The sequence below is a fragment of the Helianthus annuus genome, chromosome 5 (genome assembly GCF_002127325.2).
Source record: "Helianthus annuus cultivar XRQ/B chromosome 5, HanXRQr2.0-SUNRISE, whole genome shotgun sequence".
Lineage (NCBI taxonomy): Eukaryota > Viridiplantae > Streptophyta > Magnoliopsida > Asterales > Asteraceae > Helianthus > Helianthus annuus.
The window spans coordinates 90,259,053-90,276,909 of NC_035437.2; the positions used below are offsets into that span (position 1 = coordinate 90,259,053).

At 37.9% G+C, this 17,857-nt stretch overlaps 2 protein-coding genes across 3 annotated transcripts; one reads left to right on the forward strand and one right to left on the reverse strand.

The window, feature by feature from the left end:
- Positions 1 to 7,188: 7,188 nt before the first annotated feature.
- Positions 7,189 to 14,345, forward strand: LOC110940547 (mitogen-activated protein kinase kinase kinase YODA). Its single transcript, XM_022182092.2, has 13 exons — positions 7,189 to 7,372; positions 8,618 to 9,287; positions 9,373 to 10,002; positions 10,395 to 10,482; positions 10,571 to 10,633; positions 10,741 to 10,901; positions 10,973 to 11,048; positions 11,388 to 11,447; positions 11,518 to 11,625; positions 11,699 to 11,911; positions 12,499 to 12,593; positions 12,666 to 13,076; positions 13,938 to 14,345. Exons 2-12 carry the CDS (start codon positions 8,755 to 8,757, stop codon positions 13,000 to 13,002), a joined length of 2,364 nt encoding a protein of 787 aa, XP_022037784.1. The 5' UTR covers positions 7,189 to 7,372; positions 8,618 to 8,754; the 3' UTR covers positions 13,003 to 13,076; positions 13,938 to 14,345.
- On the reverse strand, positions 13,140 to 16,439 carry LOC110940259 (short-chain dehydrogenase TIC 32, chloroplastic). 2 transcript variants are annotated; one of them, XM_022181808.2, is made up of 8 exons: positions 16,191 to 16,439; positions 15,232 to 15,463; positions 15,055 to 15,134; positions 14,821 to 14,974; positions 14,341 to 14,419; positions 14,064 to 14,160; positions 13,917 to 13,963; positions 13,140 to 13,516 (listed from the first exon to the last, which is right to left on the reverse strand). In XM_022181808.2, exons 1-8 carry the CDS (start codon positions 16,294 to 16,296, stop codon positions 13,358 to 13,360), a joined length of 954 nt encoding a protein of 317 aa, XP_022037500.1. In that variant the 5' UTR covers positions 16,297 to 16,439; the 3' UTR covers positions 13,140 to 13,357. The 2 variants fall into 2 exon arrangements, with proteins under 2 accessions (XP_022037500.1, XP_022037501.1); XM_022181809.2 differs by having other exon boundaries at positions 13,256 to 13,516; positions 13,875 to 13,963; positions 16,191 to 16,423.
- Positions 16,440 to 17,857: the final 1,418 nt, after the last annotated feature.

The window sequence follows — 17,857 nt, forward strand, 5'->3', positions numbered from 1 at the left end:
TGTCGTACGTGATTCCGTAGGCGAGTACACGTAACACGGAAGTTAACTTTTGAATTGATGTGAATCCTAGACATCCTCTCACGTCCTTCTTTTGCTTAAAGTAGTCATACTTATCCTCCAAATCTTCGTTAATGCACAAAAATAACCTTTTGCTCATCCGAAATCGGCGCCTAAAAACATCGGGGCCGCCTAAGATCAAAATAATCTTTCATTAAACGATTATTTGCGGCTTCACGACCTCGCACAACATATTCCCTCCTCAAGGTCGGACGCGGGGAAGAACACTAAACATGGTGTAAGGCGTTAATCGCGAGTGCACACACACTCGTAACCACTTCTTCCTCCTCTACGACTTCTCCGTAAGAAAAAAAATCTTTGGTATAGATCGATGAACGAATCTTCGAATGGAGGCGAATACATTGTAAAGAATATTTTTGGTGAGTTGATTGGATGTAGAATGAGTTTTGTATGTGGTTTATTTATTTAAAAGGGTATATATATATATAGGTAGAGGATCATGTACATTAATCCAGAAGTGTGAGAAGTGTATTATAACACTATATATAACATTATATAACACCATATAAACGCCGTATAACACTGTGTAACACCATATAACACCATATAACACTATGTAACACTATATAACATTATATAACAAATATAACACTATATTTTTGTCTGATAGCATGTCTACGATAGATGTATAGTGTTATATATTGTTATACAGTGTTATACAGTGTTACATAGTGTTATATGGTGTTATATGGTGTTACATAGTGTTATACGGTGTTTATATGGTGTTATATAGTGTTATAATACACTTCTCACACTTCTAAATTAATGTACACTATCCCTACCCTATACACACACACACACAGTTATGAAATTATTATTTTTTATTCTAATTGACCGTTGTCAAATGATCCTTTTTATTGAATTGTTCACCATCGGCCCATTATCACCTTTGCGAGAAAACTGGATTTGGGTTGTATAGCGCCCCGGAGGACGGTGTGGAGTGGCCCTATAGAGCGTTTTGCATCTCTTTGGCGCTATATGAAGCCCGAGTACAAACAATCTAAGTAGTAACTTGCCTTTAATCTTTCTTTTAACATCTAGAGAAACAAGCGTTCTTGTTTTTTTTTGAACGGCAACTCACTTTATATATAGATATAAAAAGCCAGCAAGAAACTGGGAAACAACACAAAAACGAAAAAAACGAAAAAACAAAACAAAGACAAGACAAAACGATTACAACATGTCTAGGATGTCGAAATCTCTCCAGTTTTCCCACGAAGGCGTCTTTATGTTTGAATGGTTGCACATCCATAGAAATGCTTCTTCCTTTATCTGATCCACCGACCTAGAGATCGGGATGAAGTTGTCATCGAAAACCTTTTTGTTCCTGGCTATCCAAATCCTCCACACGGTCGCCATAATAATCATGTATATAGTCTTTTTCCAAATTTTGCAACCCGGACATTTCATCAAGTAGGAAATCAGATTATATAGATTGTTAGTATCGGTAGGAAAACTGATTCGCACCCAAGCCAACATATTCCACCAAATGCACCGAGACCAAAGGCAATTAACGAAAATGTGGTCCGAGTCCTCATCGCAGATCCCACAACAAGAACATATACTATCGGCTATGGGAACTAGAAGTGCTAAACGGGTCGTGTTAGCGGGTTGGCGGGTTCAACCCGACCCGAACTCGAAAATTTTACAAAAACCCGAACTTGAAAATCGTATCATACATAAGAACCCGAACACGGCCCGAAGTTTCGTGAGTTAACCCGAACACGACCCGTTTAACCCGAATTTTTTTCATTTTTTCTGAAATTAATATATTAAAAATAAAATATACTTAAAAACACAAATGTATATAATAATATCATATTTTAATTATAAAATCTATGTTAGTTTCTCTTTTTAAGTTAAAATCATAGCATAAAATACACACCCCATTTAATTTATGACATAAAATAGAGTAAACTGCAATTTTTCCCCCTGGGGTTTAGGCCAATTGACACTCTGACCCCCCTCCCCCCAACGTTGATGTTATGTCGCACTTTTACCCCCCGGCGTCAAATTCCTAGGTTATCTTTAAACGGTCAAAGGGGGTCAAAGGGCAGAAATGTAATTTTACCTTAATAGTTACCTTATATATAATATTACCCCTGTACCTTAATATTATACTACAATCTTACCCCCCTAAGCTTCCACCTCCACCACCGGCGACCACACCTTTCTTCCTCATTAGCGGCGACCACGCCACATGTCCGTCCCCTGGAGAGAATGAGCCAATTAGAGAATGAGAGATTGCTTCCACCTCCACCACCGGCGATCCCCCTGTCCACACCACCGGCGATCCCCCTGTCCACCGGCGACCCACCTGTCCACCGCCGATCCTCCTTGTTCTCACACTTGTCAGGTAAAATCGAACAAGTATTGTGATTGTGGTTAATGAACAAGTAATCTCAGGTTACAGAACAAGTAATGTGAGGTTAAAAAACAGGGGTTACTGAACTTGGGTTTTTGAAAAAAAACAGGGGTTATTGAACATGGATCTTTCTGTGTTTACAGTGGACATGAGGATTCGTGTTTCACTAGGATCAATTGTGGTGTCCTTGGTTGTCAAAATGCGAGGCCGCCCTTTCCTGCATTTCCAGTTTCCCCCTCAGCAGGAAATGGTTGCATAGTTGAACTGTAATATATTAGGATGTTTTGTGTAATATGTAGGTTAAGTTAAGTTAAACATGCATTTTGTGTATATATCATGATCCTTATTTAACTATGCTTACTGTTGAATGCAACAATGTAGTAGGACTAATGATATTTAACAATGATCCTTATTTAACTATGCTTACTGTTGAATGTCTATTGCATGGTATGCTTGTTTTTGAATGTCTATTGTTTTTTATTGTTGAATGTCTATTGGAATGAATGTCTATTGTGAGTTAGTTATATATAGAAGAGTTATGCATAAGTCAAGGCTGTGATTAGCATAAGTCAAGGCTGTGATTAGCATAAGTCAAGGCTGTGATTAGCATAAGTCAAAGCTGTGATTAGCCAAACAGCTGCATACATGGGTTATAAGGGGTTATAAAGGTCTATTATTAGTTTGTTAATCAGTTGTTAGGGGTTATAAGTGTCATTTTTGTAATAAGTTTGTTAATCAGTTGTTAGGGCAGTTGTTTGCTAATCAGCAGGTATATGCAGGGGTTATAAGTGTCATTTTTGTAATAAGTTTGTTAATCAGTTGTTAGGGCAGTTGTTTGCTAATCAACATGTATGTGCAGGGGTTATAAGTGTCATTTTTGTAATAAGTTTGTTAAATAGTTGTTAGGGCAGTTGTTTGGATCAAAATGTTGTTTTTGTGTAGCAGGTTATAGGCAACAGGTTTATTTGTTTATGTGCAGCAGGTTTAGTTGTTTATGTGCAGCAAACTTAGTTGTTTATGTGCAGTAGGTTAGATGGATCAAAATGTTAGATGATGACAGTTAGATGTCCATTTGGTTTGTTTATGGATCAGCAGGTTTAATGACAGTTAGATGTCCATTTGGTTTGTTTATGGATCAGCAACATTAATGACAGCAGGTTTTATGGATAAAAATGTTGATGACGGCAGGTTTGAACATTTGCAGCATGTCCATTTCAGTTTCATGTCCATTTGCAGCATGTCCATTTCAGTTAATGTGCATTTGCAACCATAAAACCTGCTGCTGTTGGAAATGGGATCATGGGTACTGCCTGGAAATCATGATTAGTTTGTGGTCAGATTCTAGTATATGTGTTTAAACTGATTGGTAAGTGAATTTACAACATGTGACAGGTTTGAACAGGTTTGATTTTGAGTATACTTATAGGTTTCTGATTTGGCGGGAAGGGTTTTGGAAGTTGCAGGGGGGTTTTGGAAGTTACAGGGGGTAATATTGTTTCTTAACACAAAGTATAGGGGGTAATAACAAAGGACAATTTAGTAATTTACCATTGGGGGTAATTATGCGACATAACAGGAACGTTGGGGGGTAATATTAAAGGGTAAGATAGTCATTTCATATTAAAGTTAACAGATCTGTTAACATAATTGACGCCGGGGGGTAAAATTGCGACATAACATCAACGTTGGGGGAAAAATTGCAATTATTTCGTTAGGGGAGGTCAGAGTGCCAATTGGCCTAAACCCCAGGGGGTAAAATTGCAGTTTACTCCATAAAATATATTGTAAAAAATATAATATAGTATAAATGTGTTAAACGGGTCAACCCGCCAACCCGACCAGGTTGACCCGAAACCGACCCGTTAACCTAAACGGGTTTGTGAGTTTAACCTGAAACTGACCTGAACCCGTTTAGACTAAACCTAAACCCACGAATTTCGTGTTAGGTTCGTGTCGGGTTTTCGAGTCGTGTCAGAAATTCACACCCATAATGGGAACGCCCTGTGAATTAGACCAACCTTGGACGCAATTTTACCTGTGATAGCCCGTCAAAGAAGAAGATTAGCTTTTGGGGTAGCCCAGCTATTCCACCGAAACCCAAAAGAATCGTGGACCGCCCCGACACCAGCCGCTTCGATATCCAAGCGGACCTGCCTGACCGAGAAGGAACCATTCAGGTCCGTACGCCACTTCCATGTCGCCCCCTCTGCCACGATATTCTCCTTTAAGTTGATGCCGAAAAGAAAGCCGACTCAACCGACACGAAATCTTTTCAAACTCCAGGGATAGACTTTTTCAAAGGGATGAAAAGAACACAATTATTTGATCAGGTGCGTTTGACTTCTTCATTAAATAGCCATGAGCTGCAAAATAAGTCTTTACGATTACGAAATCGTCAACAATAATAACCACTTTAATATTAGGCTACTCGGTATGGTGATGGATCATCCTTGGAGGATGATCCGCCACGTAGGCTCCACGTCATCATCCTCCCAAGGATGGTCCATCCTCCAAAACTAGAGGGCATGGTAAGATGGTCCTAGTCATCATCCTCCACCACTTTTATGTTTTTTTTTTATTTTTTTTAATCTTCAACTTTTTTTTAACATTTAACAAATAAAGTAACAAAATATTTTCATTAATATTAAAAAACATTACATAAACTTAAACAAAAAAAAATTAAAAAAAAACATAAACTTAAAAAAAACATAAACTTAAAAAAACATAAACTTAAAAAAAATAAACTTAAAAAAATAAACTTAAAAATATCCTAATATATTAAAAGAAGCAACTAGTCTTCGTCTTCTATGTCGTGGCCGGGTTCGTTTTGAGCGTTGTTCCAAATGTACTCCACCAAGTCCGCTTGTAGGTTATGATGTGTGTACTCGTTACGTAGAGCGAACATGTTCAAATCTTGTTGTTCCGCACTAACTGGAACAGAATTTCAAGTTGACGCGTCTTCGTCGTACTCGCATATCGCTCTACCTTCGTCTTCAATGGCCATGTTATGAAGGATGATACAAGCGTACATAATGTGTCGTAACCTCTTTGGTGTTTGTGAACGTGCTGGATGTTCAATGATGTGCCATTTTTTTGTAGAACACCAAAAGCCCGTTCAATATCTTTTCTCGCACCCTCTTGAAACTTCGCAAACTTTTTTCTTTTGTCGTCTGTCGGGTGTGGAATAGTTTTAACGATTGTCGAGTACTTTGGGTATATCCCATCACCTAGGTAGTAACCTCGCCTGTATTCCACCTCCGAAACTGTAAAGCTTGTGTCTGGACCTGTACCCGCCACTACATCCTCAAATATCGGTGACTGGTATATGATGTTAAGGTCATTGAGCGAACCGGGTAGACCAAAAAAAGCATGCTAGATCCAGAGATCCTGTGACGCAACCGCCTCTAGAATAATAGTCGGATGTCCATGATCTCCCCTAGTATACTGACCTTGCCATTGGACTGGGCAGTTCTGCCACGGCCAGTGCATGCAATCAATGCTCCCGAGTATTCCTAGGAAACCATGTCTCTGTTCGTGTGCTTGATATAATTTTTGAACGTCGTTTGCGTTCGGTTTCCGCAGGTATCGCTTGCTATACAATTTGACAACCCATTCGCAAAACTTGTGCAAACATCGACGTGCGGTTCTTTCAGACATCCTAATATACTCGTCTAATGCATCGGGTGCATAACCGTACGCAAGTTGGCGAATAGCCGACGTGCATTTTTGTAAATTACTAAAACCCCTTAGCCCCCTAGCGTCGTTCCGCAATGTAAAAAACGTATCAGACTGGGCCATGTCTCCTGCAATACGTAAAAACAGTGGACGACTCATGCGGAACCGACGTCGGAAAATCTCGGCTGGGTACACGGGTTCGTCGGCAAAATAATCGGCTAGTGGTTTAGCGTGGCCGGCTATAAATTTAAAACGAAACATAAATACATTTTCAAATCTATATAAAACATAAGGAAAAAAAGTAAAATACCTTCTTGGTCTCGGTTATATTTTGCTCGTCTAGTTAGCCGTTGGGACGACCCTTGATCAGCCGCCATGAAGACTTGAGCCGCGTTCATAATCATGTTGTGCATAATGTCATCCTCTTCCGAAGATGATGAATACCACGCAGACGAAGCCGATGAAGACATAGAAGAAATTGAAGAAATGGAAGACATGGGTGAAGCCATGATAATTTTTTAGCGAGAAATGGGGTGGTAGTGTGTAAAAACGGTATAAAATATGATGAGTTTTTATAAAAAGGGAAGAGTGGTTTATAAAATGTGAGAGAGATGGGGTGATAGTGGGTGAAAAGTTGTGAAAAAAATGGTTAAAGATGTGAGTATTTATAAAAATGGAAGTGAATTTGGGTATATTTTGAATTATTACCGTTTGAATATTTAATGTTAATTAGAAATTAATTTTTTTTTATTTTCAACGGTCACAATTTTTAAAGGGCCCACCACTTTTGCTTCGTCGCAAACGGCAGGAATCCGACGCGGAAGACGGGACGGGGGGCACGGTGTTTGGACCGTCGCCGACCCAGGACAACCCGGGGCCGAACCCCATACCGACTAGCCTTAGCAACCTACCATTAACAAGGTGTCCCTTATCATTAAGTTTAACCTCTTTCGGTGAGCATTGCTTATATACAAACATTTTTTTTATATATTTAAGGAAAAAATCATATAATGAGTTGGTCCATCCTTGACAAAAAAAAATATAAATAAATAAAGAGGGGAAGTCCACTCATTTTCCTCGATTAAAGAAACCTCTCACTAGCTCTCGCTTTCAGAGTTTATTCTCGAAGAACATCACTTGGAAACCTCACAATTCCAAAATCTTTTTCCTAGATTTTCTTTGTTTCTCGTCTTTTTCTTCTTCTTCTAGCTTAATTCACACGCATTCATCTGCTGCTATTTCATGCTTTATCCTGTAAGCTTCCATAATCTTTGATTGCATTTCCCATTAGGTCTGTTTGTTCGATTCTCTGTTTAACCTAGATCTATCTTCAAATGCTGCAATTTTGGACCAGTATTGATCAAATTGATTGCTAACCTAATCAGAATTTGTTAATAGTCTCATTTTTGTTTTTCTCTAAACTAACTGAATTCTCGAAGCTCAGTTGTTCTATTGTGAGTGATAATTTGTTTCATACAAACTGAATTTGCTCAATTTGGGACGTTTGATTGAATTCAGTTTTCATGAACAATGGATTGAATTGAAGATCGATTTGGTTGAAATTGATGTGAATAGTTGTGCTGATTGACAGGATTAGTTTTGATTTTCCTTTCTTTGCAATGTTGTTTGTGGTCATTTTGGGAAAATGATTTGAATTTGTGTTTGATGTGTTTTAATCTTGTATGTATGACGATGATTTTATGGAGAAGCGAATAGATAATTCATGGCTTGATTTATGCATGATTTTTATGTTAAGCTCACTCTTGCATTTGGGTAGTATAGAAAATGGTGATTTTAGGGAAGATGGTAGACTTGACCAAGGTTTAAAAAAACGGAAACGAGTTTCGAGGCGTTATCTCTTCGCCTCACGAGGCGTAAGCCCGAGGTGGAATTAAAAAATAAATATAAAAATTATATATATTATAAAAATAATAATACTAACAAAATTCATCATCAAATTCATCAAAAACACTCATAAAAAAGACATAAATTGCTAGAAATTGACACCAAAAGTCAAAAACATCAAAAACAAACATCAGAAACCCCTGAGGCGCACCTGAGGTGCAGCCTTTTTAGCGCCTCAGCCCCTCTGAGGCGCACGTACAATAGAAACCCCATGAGGCGCGCCTCGAGGCGCACGCCTCACCCGTTTTCTAAAACCATGGACTTGACGACTACATCAATCGTTTGTGGTCAAACTGGTTTTCAAGTTCAACTTATTCGGGACAAAAGGCTTGTTTTTGTGGTACGATAAACCACTCTATCGATTGTGTTTGTTTCGGTTTTATGGACATAGGTTGTAAATAAGGACATGGGCTTGTTTTTTCCTTTTACTTTTTGAGCATCAAAGTTTTTGCCACGAAACTTGGAATTCAAGTGTTTTTGAAATTAACTTTTGCAGCAAAGATTTAACCACACTTTGTAATTATAATTAATCTTTGGTTCATATGTTTGTATTCACTGATTGATCTATCTTTTCTTTGACGTTTTATATTTTAGAAGTCACTCCATGTAAAGCATAAAGTTTGACCAGACCAGAGAAGCATAACAGGATGAGAGACACTGAGTAATCTCATATCAAGGGATTTGACTGATTATACTTTGGGTGCCATTTTTCCTGTATAATATCAAAAACTATGCCTTCATGGTGGGGTAAGTCATCATCAAAAACTCCAAAGAAGAAGACAACCAAGGAGCGTATTATTGAGACAATTCGAAAGTTTAGAATCCCTTCTGATAAAAAAACAACCAACAGATCAGGGAGAGGTTGTAGTGACACAGTTTCAGAGCTCGGGTCTCTATCCAGGTCAGTTTCACCTTCCAAAGAATCCAAACTTGTGGCTAGATGTCAAAGTTTCCAAGAAAGACCACAGGCTCAACCACTCCCGCTTCCAGTTTCTCACCCGTCCCGTGTGGCTCGAACTGAGTCGAGCATCAGTGTATCTGGAAAAACGAGACAAGAAAAGGGGTCCAAACCTTCACCGTTTCTTCCACTCCATCATACCGGATACACACGGGCTAGGCCAGATGCCGCAGATTTGGATGGAGCGGAATCGGTTTTTAGTGAATGTTATAGCGATAGTGATGATCCACCTGACTCTAGTCAGCTTAGCCCGTTGGCATCTGATTATGATACTGGGAGTCGAACAACAGCTGGCAGCCCTTCCAAGTATGCTTATTTTATTTTACATTTTGAAAAATAATATTGTAATTACTTGATATCAAAAACTAACTTTTTTTTTTTTTTGTTGAAGTATGATTGTTAAGGATCAGTTGCCTGCCAGAAAAATCCACTCGAGAGATGTAGTAAAACCACCAGACCATCTTTTTGATAATCATATATCTTCTTCACCTTCTAGAATGAAACCGTTCTTCAGTGCTCCAGACAGCTCGATATCAAGCCCTTCTAGAAGCCCGTTACGAACATTTGGAACCGAGCAAGTCATAAACACTGCTTTCTACTCCACTAAACCTTTGCTTGGGTCGGGCCACTGCTCAAGCCCTGGGTCAGGTCAGAACTCTATGGGCGGTGACATGGCGGGGCTCTTTTGGCAACCCAGCAGGGGTAGCCCTAGCCCTGAATATTCTCCACTTCCTAGTCCCAAGATGACGAGTCCAGGCCCTAGCTCTAGAATCCATAGTGGTGCAGTCACACCGCTTCATCCAAGAGCTATTGACTCACGGCCGGAAGATGTAAAACAAAGAAGTCACCGGTTACCGCTTCCTCCGGTCACGATTTCTAATTCTTTACCTTTCTCTCAGTCTAATTCAGCAGCTACATCACCTTCTGTACCACGAAGTCCAGGACGACCCGATAATAGATGGAAGAAGGGGAGTCTGTTGGGTAAAGGCTCGTTTGGGCATGTTTATGTCGGTTTCAACAGGTAGTGGTCCATTTTTCCTTTTCCTTTCTTGTTGTTTTAGTGGTAGCAAATTGGGTGGGTCGTGGGTAATTATTTGTTTGGTTAAAAGTGGTTGGACCAACCCACAAACATTTTCATATTCTTCTATATAGTGTTAAAATTGATCACACGACTATATTATTGTGATAATCATCTTAACATTTTCTATATACATATTGCTTTTGAAGGTTAGACTCATTCTCCTTATAGTTTAATCTTTCTGCCTAACCCATTAAAGATCTAACACAACCCAAATCGACGTATTTGTATGTATAAATGGGTCGAAAATGGCCCAGAGCCTTTTATGGCATTTAATTATAATCTTAATAGTTTATTGAGGGTTGTTTTTAACTGGGATTATGTTGCTGGTGTAGCGAAAGCGGGGAAATGTGTGCTATGAAGGAAGTAACATTGTTTTCTGATGATGCAAAGTCAAAGGAAAGTGCAAAGCAGTTGAGCCAAGTATGTATTTTAATAGTTTCTATTTCTCACATCTTCTCATGTCTTCCATACTCATATACGGTTGGTTACATTTATCCAAATTTGGCAGGAAGTTTATTTATTGAGCCGGTTAAACCATCCAAATATCGTGCGCTATTATGGGTCTGAAATGGCAAGTTTCTTTCCACATAAACACTAGACGGACTATTAATTGATTTCTTGTTTTTGAAGATCTTTTGATTCTTTGTATTGATTTCCCTGACCCTTGAGTTACAATAGGTGGATGACAAACTTTATATATATCTGGAATACGTATCGGGCGGTTCCATTTATAAACTTCTTCAAAATTTTGGACAATTTGGTGAGCTGGCAATCCGAAGTTACACCCAACAAATCTTGTCAGGGCTATCATATCTACATGCTAAGAATACCGTTCATAGGTGAATCAATATGCAAAACCCTATTCTTTGTGCGTTTCTTCTTCAACATAACTAAAATTTAGGGCTTGCAGGGATATTAAAGGAGCAAATATCCTTGTTGACCCAAATGGCCGAGTCAAGTTGGCAGACTTTGGAATGGCAAAGCATGTAAGTTTATGTTATGTATTAATGATAGCGGTGACAGTTTTGACCCATTTACTTGTAACGCTTTAAATGGGTCAAACATCAGAACGCCCAAAGTGTTCATAAACCACCTCCTAAATTATCTAATGTAATGATAAGAGTATTTTGTTGAAATAATATAATATCTGTAAATCTGTAATCATATTTGACATGCCACCCAACTTGTTTTGACCCATACTAAAGAATTACCCTTTGAGACGACTCATTTTGGCATTTTGCGACCTTACATTATACGTTTGAAATGAGTATTGAGGTTGCATTGCATGTATACCAATGTTATTATGACATCCATAAACATTGCAGATCACAGGGAACACATGTCCATTGTCATTTAAAGGAAGTCCTTACTGGATGGCACCTGAGGTTAGCATATTGTTCTTCTTGGCCTCCAAATATATTACGTATTTTTTATAGTTTTTTATATCCAACACAGATCATCAAGAATAGCAATGGTTCCAACCTTGCCGTCGACATATGGAGTCTTGGGTGTACTGTTATAGAAATGGCAACGACAAAGCCACCTTGGAACCAACATGAAGGGGTCAGTAGTGTCAAAACTGAACTTCTTTACATGATTCCGACCCATAATGTAGACAGTACGTATTGGTTTATAGGTTGCTGCCTTGTTCAAGATCGGAAACAGTAAAGAACTCCCGGTTATACCTGATCATCTCTCAGATGAAGGGAAGGATTTTGTAAGACAATGTCTACAGAGAAATCCGCTGTGTCGTCCTACGGCTAATCAGTTGTTGGATCACCCTTTTGTGAAAAATGCGGCTCCTGTGCCAGATTCTGACCCATCTGATCCACCTGCCTTTTCAAATGGGGTAAAATCTCTCAACCTGCTTTTACCTATACTTTTGTTTTTATACCTAGAAACTGACTTTATAATATGATATTCAAAAAGTATGTTCATATTTGTAGACAGTAGGGGTGGCAATTTCCGACATGACGTGAAAATAATCAGGTGTTGGCTTGTCATATCTAAACCGGTCGTGTTTTGGGTTGCCTAGTTTAAATAGGTCGACATGCTTGCCTGTTTAACATGTTTTTGTACAACCCACCAACTCGATTAACACATCTAAAACTTGATTACTGCTCGCCTATCCGTCAGCCCGTTTGACACCTAGATAAATGGGTTAAACAGGTCGTATTTAGGTAAGCGTGTGCAGGTTAGGGTTGATGTTTTTGGCATGAATAAAAATATGGACCGTGTTCCAGTTTAACCCGTCAATCTGCTGACCTGACACAATTGTCACCCCTAGTGGACATAGGGTTTTTGACATAGATAAGTGTTCAAACTTGCTGCATGTATGGCTGTTCAGTGTGGTTTGGTAGGTATTGCTCAGCTACATGTCTCAGGGTGATTGGTTTTTCGGACTAATAAAAGGGAATGTTCATTAATGTTTTCCAGGGAATTGGACATCCAAGAAACCAGCAAGCATTGAATTCAAATAGGCTTGCTGCCACTAATTCATTTAGAGTGTCAAGACCCGGTTTTATTTTCAGGTATGTCTCCATTTGACGATAACTTTATAATTTTGTGCGACTTACAGTCTAGTTCTTGTATCATATTTGTAGCGATGTTCAAATTCCAAGGAATGTATCGTGCCCCGTGTCACCGATCGGAAGCCCGCTTTTACATTCAAGGATGTCCCCATCACCCATATCTAGCCCACGATCCGCTTCAGGCACTTCAACTCCGCCAACCAATATCCCATTTCATCACGTTAACCAGTCGGTATACCTGCACGAGATCTCAAAGTCCACAAACATATCCTATCATGATCCCGTCCCTGATATGTTTCGAGCCAAGAGGCAATTTGGTGGAGACGCGGTGTTGGCTGATTCTGTTTCGCATTTGCTTCTTAGGGACAAAGTGAACTTCAAACCATCTTTGGATCTGAATCCTTTATAAGGTGTGCTCATTCATTTTAACTGGAAATGGGGCTATAAGGATGTCGAATCCTTGATCTATGATCTCATTCGGAGGTGGGCTTTCATACATTTCTTGCCTTTTGCATACATACATGGGACGTTCTATACATAATCAAGTAGAGAATTATAAGAACCATATAAATTATAAATAGATATGTAACACAACAACCACTTCATCGGACATGCACTACATAGAAGTGCTTAAGTGGATCAGCGCAGTTCTCTACATAAAATTGATTGTCATCTCTCTCTCACTATCTATTTAGATATATACAATGTGAATAATTGTTTACATAGAGTCAAGTTGGTAACAAATGAACAATTGGGTCAAAGTTTTACTTGATTAAATTCATGCTAAAATCCCACAATCTCTTGGCCAAATCAACATCTTTAGCGAGCTTTGTCGTTTTCGCCAAGTTACTATCTGAAAAATATGCACCACTTACCCCTTTCACTTGCGGGTGCAGTGCCACATAACATGTCGTCGCTGCCCCCTACAACATAATTAACTTTGAATTTCAAACTCTCAAAATAAACGACTATATTGCTTAAAACATACCAAATCAAGAATGTCCGTGCATGTAATTATGTACGTATTTTGTGATTTGACAAGAGACCAATCATCAGAGTCTAACGGGTAACTTTACGGAATAGGTTAAAGGGGGGTCAAATGGGTCGAAAATGAACCCAAAGTTATTTTTAATTTTTAAATGCTTACAAGTTATATCCAAGAGCACGTTATTTAATTCAATCAATATAATTCTAATAATAAATCAGTTTTAGGAAAAAAAAATAGTAAATAAAGACAAATGTTTACGGGTCAACTCAATATTTGACCTGTATCAAAGTTACCTGTTACTCACTTAGCCTGCTCAAGTTGGCTAAATTACTAACCTGCTGAACATTTTTCATCAGAAGGCTGCTGAGCTTGCTAACAAAACCTGCATTTTAAACATAGCGGTAACATAAGCAAGATTTGTAAGGTAATATAAGTTCATATTATTATTTTTCCTTTTGTGGCAAATATTCAAGAAACATTACCTTGTGCAAAGCTGGGAGGAGTAAAAACGTGACGGAACAAGTTTGTTGAGATTACCCCGGGATGAAGAGAATTTGCAGTTATTTCTGCTCCTTCCTCCTGTTCGTTCAAGTAACAAATAAACCTCACTTCAAGCATAGTTTTGTTTCTAATTGTAGTATTTTACTCGATACGATTATTGTAATATGTTTATAGTTTTGAAGTTGATAACCGTCCCGTTTGACTTTAAAAGCCAAAACAGGTTTGATTTATAGAAATTCATGAACATGGAACTTATACCTTTAGATGTCTTGTAAGCTCATTAGCATGTAGGATGTTGGCTAGCTTTGATTGACCATATGCTTGATATTTATTGTACCTGTACAACATCACCTAATCAAGTTAAAAGTAAAATTGTGATTTGTTCAACAACCTCTACATAATATCAAATGCACAGGAAAAAGATATTAGTGCGGCCCTTGCATGAATAAGTAAATCAGGTTTTAATCTCTAACGGGTCAAAAGACTAAAATAAAAAGAATTAGCGTGCAAGGAAATGTGTCGAATGAATCAAAAGTCATCCGAAGTTGTATGTGCAATGCTAATGTCTCCTAGACAGTTGTTCAAAAAAAATGTGTTTCACATCAACCCGTTTTGACTGCTGATGAAGCCCTTTATAATGGAGTAATGGACCGCTTGTTTTGAAGGAAAACCAAGCCCCATAAATGAGAATGGTGATTCTAAAAGTGTAATGAAACAATCTTAAGATACAAAACTTACTGTTTCTCATCATTAGTTTTATCAAACCGAATTCCTTTAGGATAAGCAAACCTATGGGCCTCTGAAGACACATTGACAATCCTTCCTTCTATCTTACTTTTACGTGCCGTTTTCTTCATATTGTCAAGCAATAGATGTGTTAGAAGAAAGTGACCTGCTTACACCATGGTTTTTGCCAATAAAACACACCATAACGAAATGCTGAAACCCGAAGAAAACACACATGAAGCATACCTAGGTGATTGGTGGCAAATTGTAGTTCTATGCTATCCTTGGAAAGCAAGAATGGAGTCATCATTATGCCTGCATTGTTTCTTAACAAAACCAACATGGAAACGTAAACAGAAAGCTTTAGCTTTTGTAATAATAAAGGTTGTATGCTGTAATAATTAAGTAAGCTTATAATCTTACATCAACAAGTTCAATGATCGACCGCTTGAATTAAATTCAGAGGCGAATTTCCTAACAGATGCCATGGAACTAAGATCCAACTCCATTGCATCAACTTTGGCTGTTGGGATTTCTTTGATGATTGCTTCTTGAACCTGTTTGCCAGCAGTCACATTCCTGACCCCCATCACCACATGTGCACCACGCAGAGCTAGCACTCGTGCTGTTTCCCGGCCAATGCCACTTGATCCGCCTGTGCGTTCAAACATTAATAATGTATTCCGGTTGATCATTCTAATCACTGATCCAAATAAACCTACTAGGCAAATTGCATTTTGACAATCCCACCCCACTAAATTACTTACACGTCATATGTCACTTCAGTCAGCGTTAATTATTAGACCAAGCGTACTGGGCGTTTTTTGCCACCAATCCCCGCCCAAACACGCCGGGGAACCACCCCCTGGGCGTGTTTGGCTGGTTTTTGTGTTTTGCCGTGTTTAAAATCACGCTTGGAGCAAATTTGAAGGGCCAATCACATTTAATCTTCCTTTTTTTGCCAATAGTTTTTTTTGTTGGTTTTTTATTTTTATTTAATTCTCTGAGCAAATTTGAAGTGCCAATAACATTTAATCTTCCTTTTTTTGGCCAATAGCTTTTTTTGTTGGTTTTTTATTTTTATTTAATTCTCTACACCCTTTTAACATAATGCCTACATCCCCACTACACAAATTTAAAAAAAACGCTCAATAATGTCCTTGCAGACTTTACTGCCACATGGCGAAAAACACCCAAGGGTGAGGCATTATTCACCCTTACCACTACGCATGATCTTATTGGGACGATTACCAAAATGTTTCCTGTTTGCTTGGAAAAATGTCAAGAAAATGCTAGCATTCATAGGGTTTTATCATAGTAGTCAGTCAGTCAGTAAAATAGACACCTAACCTAAATGATGACTAGAAAACACGTAGTTGGACCTGTAACAATGGCGGTGAGTCCAGAGGCGTCAATTCCATCGGTAACCTGCTCGGCGGTTGCACTCTTGGAGAATCCAGAGGGTCCTGGTCTTCGAAACAGCCACATATCTCGATGAATATAATAAGAAAACAGGGGGTTTTATGGGGTTGGGATGGGGTTACGGAAAGAGTGAATGTGGACAGCTCGACCCCATATCCATCCCACACGCATCATCCACCCAAGGCGTGTTCCGGTTGCTCACGACTAAGGTGACTTTTAACCTCCACATAGATAGATAGATAGTGATGCATGACACTTCGCACTACCATATGTTTAAGATATTTAGTGTTTGGGGTTCCTTCTCAAAAACAACTTATTAACTTATATAAGTCATAAGTTATAAGTTACAATTCCTAACTTCTCAAAAACAACTTCTCCACACACAAAAATAACTTATATAAGTTAAAACAAACACTCTAAAAACAACTTATTAACTTTTATAAGTCAATAAGTTATAAGTTGCTCCAAAATAAGCTAACCCAAACACCCACTTAAAATACCCCAACTCGGTCAAACAACTTGTATTTGTATTGCTTCACTTGTGATCATAAGTAGATTTACAAGTTATACTTAATGTGTTAAATGAGTGTGCGGGTTATCGGTGTAAAAATTATTTTCAATTTTTTTAACACGTATACAATATACATGTTAAGTTAAGTAAGCAAGTTCTGTTTAATTAAACGGGCTAAACACATTAGCTCGAACGTAACACATTCCCAACCAAAACACGTTGTAAGTAATTTATTTTTTTTCATGAAATATTTTGTAAATGAACAATAGGAATGATACAAGACAATTGATCATTTCACTTCAATGTTTAGAATTTGATTTTAATGAAATTGCAAGGAAAATCGAATAATAGTTTTCTTTTGTGCAAACAAATTCAAACTTTTATAGTGACACTAATTTGACTTAAAACTAATGTGTTAAAATTCTGTCAAGACTTTTTACTAACATTTCAATTTTCTTGATGAGATAAAACATAAATTGAAAATAAATAATTTAAGTAAATAAGGGTATATCAGACATTCTATTCCAACATCTCGAGGGCTAATCATGGAATTCCGTCAACTATAAGCAGATATGGAGTTCGTTTCGTAACCGTCCCATTTAATTATTCTTCGTATCAATTCGATTTTGTAGGGTTTTTGATTGATTCCTCACAGAACCGCGATTTCCGAAAATGCTTGATTCGTCATTTAGGATTCGTCAATAGTTTTATTAGGTTGAGTTCTGGGTTTTATTTGATTTGAAGCTTTTTTTTTTATTTTATTAGATTGTAATAAGGGTTGAAGATAAGTGTTTCTGGTTTTACTTGTTGTGTTACTATATCGCATGTGTTGTTTTGATATATCGCATGTGATGTTTTAGCATAATCCAACTAGTTAAGAATGGATCCGTTGTATAATTTCGCATGTTTTAAAATAGACATTTCGCACACAATGAAGTTTAATATATAATTTCGCATGTTTAAATTCGAGACTTCGCAAACCTTAAAGTATTTATCAACTGTAGCTATTTATTTCGCACTCTTTATTAATAATTATTTTTATTTTCGCACAGTGTGTTTCAATAATTGAAATCAAATAATTCAGTTCAATAATTGATTTCAATAATTCATATCAAT